The 8,879-nt window shown below is 40.9% G+C and overlaps 1 protein-coding gene across 1 annotated transcript; it reads right to left on the reverse strand.

Moving 5' to 3' along the window:
- Positions 1-2,245: 2,245 nt before the first annotated feature.
- LOC141784883 (NXPE family member 3-like) lies at positions 2,246-8,645 on the reverse strand. Its single transcript, XM_074662832.1, has 6 exons — positions 8,511-8,645; positions 7,584-8,018; positions 4,987-5,282; positions 3,807-3,877; positions 2,875-3,081; positions 2,246-2,793 (listed from the first exon to the last, which is right to left on the reverse strand). The coding sequence occupies exons 1-6, from the start codon at positions 8,643-8,645 to the stop codon at positions 2,246-2,248; spliced, it is 1,692 nt and encodes a 563-aa protein (XP_074518933.1).
- Between the last annotated feature and the right edge of the window lie 234 nt (positions 8,646-8,879).

The raw sequence follows: 8,879 nt of genomic DNA on the forward strand, positions 1-8,879 counted from the left end.
CTACATACTAATTCATGGTTTTGATGGAGCTGGTCCAATTGAAAAAGCTGCCACTGTGTGTTACAAGGAGGATGACTGTCTTGTTTGTTACATTCTCTGCTGGCGGGCTTCTTGCTCTGTCTGAGGGGGCGTGCTGTTAGGAGGCAAAGAAGGGCGATACGAGCTGGGCGGCGGGATCTTGGAACACAAAGGGGAGGGGTGAGTGAGGCTGGGTTTTTCAAATGTGTCTCATCAGCCAAACTGGGTTTTAGATCGTAGACCATAGCTTTAAGGATGTCTCCCATTGTTGCTCCTTCTTTACCGTGTCACATTTTACTTCTTTGTTGGCTGTATTAGCAGCGTATACTGTCACCCTGCTATGGCATCACGCTGTGTTACCCACAGCTTACATGCTGCCTACCACGAGGGGTTAGCTATATAGAAACAAGATCAGACTTAACAGATCTAACCAGCACCAAACCTTGCTCATCTAAACTGGACTGCTTGGACTGCAGGGTTTTGGGCTCTTTTGGATTATTTTGCGGGGGTAGACATTATTGGGTTTTTTTCCACAAAGAAAGGCAATATTAAACTGGATTCAAAAACTCAATCTTTTACTTACACAAAGGGATGAACAGTTCATCCTCTTGCAAGGCCCCACAATAATCAAAAAACACAAAGAATGTGTGGAACGCACAGTGACTGAGGAAATAATTGCTCCATACCTGGCAACCTGCGCCTGCGAGCCTTGGTTCAGGGCAAACTGACCCTCCTCTCACAGACAGATTTTTTCTATACATTTGCACATCAGTGGCACGCCAGGACAGCCTCAACAATCACGTGTAGACAGTCAGCCAATTGGGAGGCCGCCCGTTGTCAGATCAGATCAGATCGATCAGATCAGATAATACTTCGTCCGATTACTCAGAAATTTGTTTTGCAACATCCAGCTTATCCAACACACAGTATCACTCACATCTAAAGTAAGAGCAGCACTCTTAAAACATCACACAAGGTCAAAAAGTCAAACTTTCCAACTTCAGCCTAAATACGTAAGAATGTCTGAAGTCAGTGTCAGGTGTGTATGTAATAGAATTCAATAGGAGAATAAATTCTGCCATGTGTGTTTGCAGAGTAGGCTACAGCGACTCAGCTGCCTTTATTGAGTTGATGTTCTCAATTATTACATGTTGTCGGTTATGTATGCTTTTGTGTTTATTATGGAAAATCTATTATTGTTTTGTTTGATTGTTTGAGTTGAGTTAGGACTGACTCATTGAAAGACTGTTTTTGTGGGCGTGTTTAATAAATGGCGTGCACCTGCAGCTGATTCTGGTTGTTGCTGTCGGGTAGCTGCAAGATGAGAGCATGGAGTCTCAGTTGATCTCTTTTCTTCTTAAACCAGTTCTTGGTTATTGTTTTAATACAGCAAGCCATTGCTATGCAAAAAGACACGAAGGCCATAAAATAGATTACATGTATATACAAGTACTAGAAACTGAAATTGACAGAAGTAATGTTTATGTATTGCAGTCATTGTAGATTTATACTATCTGATTACAACAATCCAAAAATGCATCGGTTTTTACTTGTATCAATGGCTCATTAATATCTCATCACAAAGGCATATTATACAGGCCCTTTGTGGCTGTTCAATATTAAAATGAATAACATTTTATGTGAAATCTTTAAAGGTTCCCTGATATACAAGATATGTATCCTGATTCTACCACAGTAACCCAACCTGTTAATTGAACAACTTTACAGGTCTCAGAATTTGATGATTTTTTTCCCACTTTGAGAATATATATGTGGCCAAATAATTTGTAAGTATTTTAGGTGTACACCAACTAAGTTGTTCAGACACATCTCTAAAGAATTGAATTTGTTGAAAAAAATCGTGAAAAAAAAAACTTTTTTTTCCAGTTAAAATTCAATAACTTCTTTCAATTGTAATACTTAGCTTTACAAAATTTGAAAGAGAATAGCAAAGTGTTAGTAATATGTTTCAAAATCAAAATAAAAAAAATTGAACATTTAATAAATTAAAAAGATTAAATTGAAGCTCTAAAATGTTAACGTATCTCTAAGTATACAGAGTGTAAAATTGAACATAAAGATCATACTATGAAGAAAAAAAAGTAGTGCACTGTTTTCGCCATGGCCGAAGGTTTTTGCCTTAGTGCCCCCACCTACCTCTGCTATAAAGAGCTTAATATCTCTTTCATTTTTTAAACCAAAAATTCTCCATATTCCTGAACTAGTGTCACTTTTTGGGGCACATGTAGGAAAAGAGAACATTAATCATATTCTCAATGATGGGAGGTTGTGGGTGGAGGCTGTGTGGCAGGTGGTGGGCCAGAACCATCTCCCAGGCATCAATCAGTTGGACATTGACTCCTTTGAAAATGGCTCTGAGCACTTTGTTGCGCTGACTTGAAAACCAGTCACTGTTTGTTATGGTCTGGTACAGGTTCAGAGCTTTGAGGTTTCCAGTCCTGATGACCACCAGTGTCTCTGGAGCCCTAGCCAACAGACGAAGCACCGCTCTGCGGATGTTCTGCAGCCGTCTGATGTAGAGCTCAATTGGGAAAGTGCTGAAGTGAGACCAGATGCCAATCACTACAACAGTGTTGGGGCCACCACTCAAAAGATCTAGTTCATTCGCAATGTAACGCATCTGGCTGGTAGGAAAGGTCCCAAAGCGAAGAGGAGGGCCATGACAGCGAAATGTTACCAAGAAGTTGTTTGCAGAGTCTGACATCATTAAAGGTCCTGCTTGCTTTGAACTCCCCAGGTCAAACTGCTTAGCACCTGAAAATTTGACAGAGGGAACAGATGAAGGTGTGACTCAAAACAAATCAAACTGCTTCCTGAAATCTCTGGAACAGTTACCTGGTAGTGAAGCGTCAAGGTACTCAAACCACTGCCTGATGGTGGAGTCTCCATACATGTGGACCATTTTGCCTTTCAGACACTGACTGATGGTGGAGGAGTCCTTGAATTGTCGAACAACGGTGCCATCTAGAGCTCGCCACAAACCCTGGTAGTAATACCCAGAGACTTCAGACTTTTCTTTGTTTCCAGTGAACCTGGTTTTCCCTTCAAAAAAGTAAGGATGGGGTTATTTAATGAACCACTAATCATTAACAAATCCCATAAGAAGACCAAAACCAGGGTCCCCCTTTGACCTCCCTTAGTTTACTCAGTACTGCTGAGGACAAATAATTCATATACAGAGCACAAAAGCACTCAGTATTTTTTTTATGAGGCTGAGTTTAAACTTTACTCCTCTGGTAGCAAAATACTTTTACTGAACTGTAAATTGATGTTAACCAAAGCTCAAAGGTAAATTTTTAACTTTACTCCAAATTATTGAGTTAAGTAACAAAATGAACAAACTTTGAGCTGTTTGCAATGACAAATCGAACAAGAACAACTTAAATAGCCTGACACAACTAATGTTTGCAAGTTTGTCCTTCAGATATCAGCACAGATTTCCTCTTGGAATGACTATGGCAGTTCCTTGAATTGCCAATAGGAGGACATGTTTGCAAAGCTTGGGATGTCTCAAGCCCATCTGATAAAACTGATGAAGGATTTCATTAGGTGTATCAGACGGGTTTGTAGATGTTTACATGTCAGAAATACAACCAAGTTAAGAGAACTGCCCAGAAAGTCAAGTGAAGAGATCATTGCCTTTTACAAACAGAAAATGTATGGAACGACATTAAAGGCACCATGCAAACTTCATTTTTAAGATTTTCAGCACATTCTGTTCTGAATTTTGATCATAGACAATAACTGAAGTAGAATCATTGTTTTACCTTCCCTTGGTGGCAACACAGTGACACTGTCAGATCCTGAGGCGTTAATGTAGACTTTCATGTTGATACCCCTGAAGACAAATGCAAATGATTAACTATCTAATGCACACACTAAAATACCAGGGACGAAACCTTTCATCTTGAGTTACTCTGCTTCTTTATTTGGACTGTTGGAAGCACATTGCTGCCACACCAGAAAAATACCAAACAAACAAAAAAACATAAAACACATCAGTATCATGTTAAAACATGATACTAAATTATAACATTGTAACAATGTACTAAATTTTCACATTATAACATGATTAGTTACATATTCAAAATCATGTTTGAAAGTAGGAACTATATGTAAAAAAGATGACTTGATGAATATGGCTTACTTTGATGATTTGATAAACTCTACTTCATGCTCAGGTTCAGAAAAAGAGATCCTACTGCTATTGAGCACTGTGGATGATAAAATGATAAACGCGTGCACACTAGGACAGGTCTAGAAAACATACGGGGCTCTTTGGAAGAAGAATCTGTTTGACCCTCTTGAGGTAGCTTACTTCATCAGCAAGTTGCTGAGGGTGCTGCAGCATCCCCTGCTGGTGTTACTATTTCACCCCAAAAATGTGTTTACCCAAAAATAAAAACATGAAATAGAGTAAAAAAAAAAATTAATGAAAAAAGAAAAAAAATGCTGTAAGTTGATTGGAAACACTAATGAATATAATTTGCCGTGATCTGTCTTAAAATTCTTTTTTATAAAATTTGAGTGAACATTTAAAAAAAAAAAATCTGTGATAACGCTTCTGACAAATGTAACTAACAGAGAATGCACATATGGATGAAATGAAAAATGGACCATAAAAATTGCAAAACATTACTCTGTTATAGTAAAACTTCAAAAGTGCTCCAGATTTTTTGGAATTGGGTTGGTTTCAGAATCTGAATCTGAATACTTCATTGATCTTCGAGGGGAAATTACATTTCAGTTACATCTCATCCGGAACATATAGGGACACACAGTGACATGGGAATACAGAAAATGGGAGAAACCTGGAGCTGCTAGCTTGCCCAGCACCCCGTTTTAATAGATATGAAATGAAAAACATTGGTAGAAGAGAGGGAAAAAGGGGTAAATAACATAGCATATAACAATGTTGATAAAACTTTGATCACTGTGCACGTTTACCCTTGGAAGAGCTTCTCCTCTCCATTCTTGAGTCTTGGGGTGTATATCCGTTTAGAAGAGGCCCTCCTGGTATCACAGCTCAGATTCTGTGGCTTGTAGCAGAACCAAGGCTCACCAGTGCGGAGGTCAGTGAAGTTGCATTGTAGCCTGCTGGTTGGGCGTAAGCAAACACTACAAAGTGTGGATTCAGAGTGTGAGCCTGATTGGAAGAGGGCCGTCAAGGGAACCCTGCCAGGTTGCTCTTTGTTCAGCCTTTGCAGAAATGTGACACCCTCCCTTGGGTGAACAAATATCACCTGATAGAAAAAGAAATCCAGGGTTTTAGGGTGCGGTCACACTGACCATCCAAACCGTGCCATGCTTAAGCACAATTGCCCCCCCTCAGCACTGTTCCCCAGCTGGACAGTACGGCCAGCAGTCACACTACCAGTGGCGGCTGGCCAATAGAGGGCGCTAGGGCGCTGCCCCACCATCATTACTGTCAACATAACCTTGAAGAATGAGACATTAAAAAAGAAAAAGAAATAATTAAATATAATGTCCTGAACTATATCGATCTATCGATCATCTATCTATCTATCTATCTATCTATCTATCTATCTATCTATCTATCTATCTATCTATCTATATATATATATACATTTGCACAATGAATATTATATATTTCATGATGAGTAAAGTTTTTTCATTCATCTGCATTATCTGACTGGTGTTGTGTTTCCGCCCCGGGGCGCAGAAATCTTTGGCTTCAGACCCTTGTTATAAACTGTACATGCGCAGTGGCTCCTCTTCAATACAAGAGATAGGACCATGTTGGGGTACACCTTTCCTGCACCTAGAGCTGAATGCAGCTGGATATGCATACCACCACCCTCCCGCTATGGAGCTGACATCACAGCCATCTGTTATAAATTGCGGTTGATTGGCAGATCGAGCCGGGGGTAGGAGACGATCAGACGAAGACGTAAAATGGAGAGAGAAAACATAAATTACACAGTGAGGTTGCTCATAGCGTTACCTTTTGAGAGGAGGACATATCAGGAGAAGGTGACTGTGAAAGAGCGCAGACCTTAACAGTATAATGTTGCTTTTTTTTGTTTGTTTTCATTGATGTAAATACACAGGTGTGATACCCTAGCACGTTTGCTTGCCTATGAGTACATGTCTGTTTCGGAGTCATAGCCCCCCCTGGATGAAATTCCACCAGCCGCCACTGCGCACTACCCCTATTTGAACCAGACTTTAGCGGGTACCACACACGCACATGGCCCACCTAGGTCATCGTGAAGTGTCTGTTTACATGGAGTGCGATCTCATCAGTCAACAGACACGGACAAATCTGCTACAACTTTCAAGACTTTTAGACTTATGATAAGTTGTTTTCGCCTGACACAGCCCTCTAACACCCTGCTTTGTTTAAAATGATTGTCGAGAGATGTGCTCACTGTGATAATGCATCATGGATCACACGGGCTGTCCGCGTGCTTGTGCTCATGCATGAAGTAAACCGTGCTGAAGCCCACCTCTCCAAAGCGTACCAAAGCAGAGGAGTGAATCGTGCTCAAGCATGGCATGGTAGCGGTCACACTGGCCATTCCAAACATGCTTTGGGGGCTGAAGGGTGCTTAAGCACGGCATGGTTTGCCAGTGTGACCGTGCCCTTAGTCAGTGCACTCACGTCAGTGAATTGAAACGTGGTCACACTGGCAAAGTGTTCGGTGCTTCAGCACGCTTAAACTCTGATTGATTGTCCAGATTGTTTGGCAGTAGCTGGGTATTAGAGGGCAGTGTTGGGCCAAAACGACTTCACATAAGCCAAAACGTCCTCAAAGTCGTAGCAATGTTCTCTGTGTCTCATTGTGCTGACTCAGATGAGGATGTGCTTCAGGTTAATAGACGCTTCACAATGATCTCGGTGGGTCATGCGTGTGCCTAAAGTCTGGTTTAGTAGTAATAGTAGTGTGACCACTGGCCGTACTCTCCTGCAGGGGGGCAATCCTGCTTGAGTATGGCACTGTTCGAATGGCCTGTGTGACTGCGCCCTCAGATTACTTTGAATTAGATTCTTTTGATTTGTGAATGTAGTAGCTACATGTAGCCAGGTAGAGTTAAAAACATCTACACTGTAAATCTGGATAGCATGAGTTTACTTGAAAAATGTTTGTAAACCAGGTACCTTTTACTTTTACCTCAGGACTTTTACAGTGTGCCTAATGGTTAATATATTTACAAACGAAATGTTTGACTGGACTGTCATGCTATTTAGGCCAATTCTGTCACAGAAACTAATGATTTTATGTTGTGCTCACTTTAACAGTACCAAAATTTAAATCTACTCAGAAATCATCAGTTCCAACACTAAATCACAGACATTTGAGTAAATAGAAATTACTTACAAATTTCAAGTTTTCATAGCTTAATCCAGTTGAATAATTTGAACTTTAGGATTTATAGTGTACTGTGAGGCTAACCACTGCTAACCACTGCACCACCATGCAGACAGGAAAAAGTCCAGATTAAGGGCAACATTTTATAAAGAAGCCTTTAGCATCATCTATGTGAATAAAAACTCTAGTGCAGAGAGCTTTTGACTGTACCTCAACCTGTGCGTCTCCTTCCCACAGTAAAGGGAATACAGCAGAGTAGGAGCCATTGAGGTGATCCACCACTCGTCCAGCCACACCTGCACCCAGTGACTTGCTGTGCAACCCTGCAACTAAGAAATCTCCTCCAGTCTTCTTGGCTTGACCCTGAAAGTCGTGTAGTTTTATCAGAACCTCCAGATGATCTCCAACACGCCACTCTCCTCCTCCCCTCCGCGGGAGAATGCTGAAGTTGCTGTGTGCAGGATCACTGGTCTGCTCAAATGAAGGAGGAGCTGGTGGAAGTGGAGCTTCAGGCCAAGCTATAGAATCTAATATACGTTGTTCCTCCAGAGCGTCTGCAGGTGACAGCGGTTTGAAGGTGCAGAAGTCCTGGAGCGTGGGGGGATCAGTGGTAACTCTCTGGATGCTGAAGAAGTTGTTTTTGTGCTTTGAGCAGCAGAGAGTTGGAAAGAAGATGGTAACAAAGAAACATCAAACAACTGTACAAAGAACAGATCAAATTTAGTATTTGGCTTTTTCCCTCATCTAGAGGACCTAAGATATGAAAAAGCAAGGTTTTTAAGACTTTGAAGTAAACTAAAAAGATAAGTGTTCAGTGTCAACACATCTTGATGTTCAGGACCTTGTGACAGGCGTCATGTCCTACCTTATAAACCATCCAGTGACAAGCAATGCCACCAATAACAGACCTAGGCTCTAATTAGCAAGCAAACAGCACAATGCTCCTCTTCTACCACAGAACTGTCATGTCACACAACAATCATCATGTGAATTTTAATTTATTTCCAACAAATAATATCAACTTATTCTGGGACACATTGAAAGTCACAGTTGGAAATGGTATCCTATAGCTTGACGATAAAATTAATCAATCAGTCCATGGTCAACCTTGAGAGTCCAGATCAGTTAAGTTCTCACCTCCAGAAGGTTCCTGTTGCGCAGCATGAACATGACGAGAAATGTGGCCAGGCAGAGAAGGATGCTGCAGAATTTCAGGCTGTACACCCCAACCATCTGTTTCATAAAATCCTCCATCTTTGTGACAGTTTTCATTGTGGTACTGTAATATAAAGCAAAAAGCAATCAGTCAAGTCAAGGCTTGATTATTAATGTCATTGTTGTATATTGAAACATGTTCCTGTGGAGGATGTTCCCTTTGTAAGCTGTAACTGATGCAGCTGCAGAGCATGACTTTGTACCCCAGAGACAATGGACAGGTGGTAACAGGTAACAGTTATGAATTGTTTATTTAGCAGCAAATATATTTTATGTTTGGCGTCCAGGCTC

This window comes from Halichoeres trimaculatus, unplaced genomic scaffold (assembly GCF_033239565.1).
Source record: "Halichoeres trimaculatus isolate MK-OKI-2021-1 unplaced genomic scaffold, fHalTri1.1 fHalTri1_scaffold_2, whole genome shotgun sequence".
Classification (NCBI taxonomy): domain Eukaryota; kingdom Metazoa; phylum Chordata; class Actinopteri; order Labriformes; family Labridae; genus Halichoeres; species Halichoeres trimaculatus.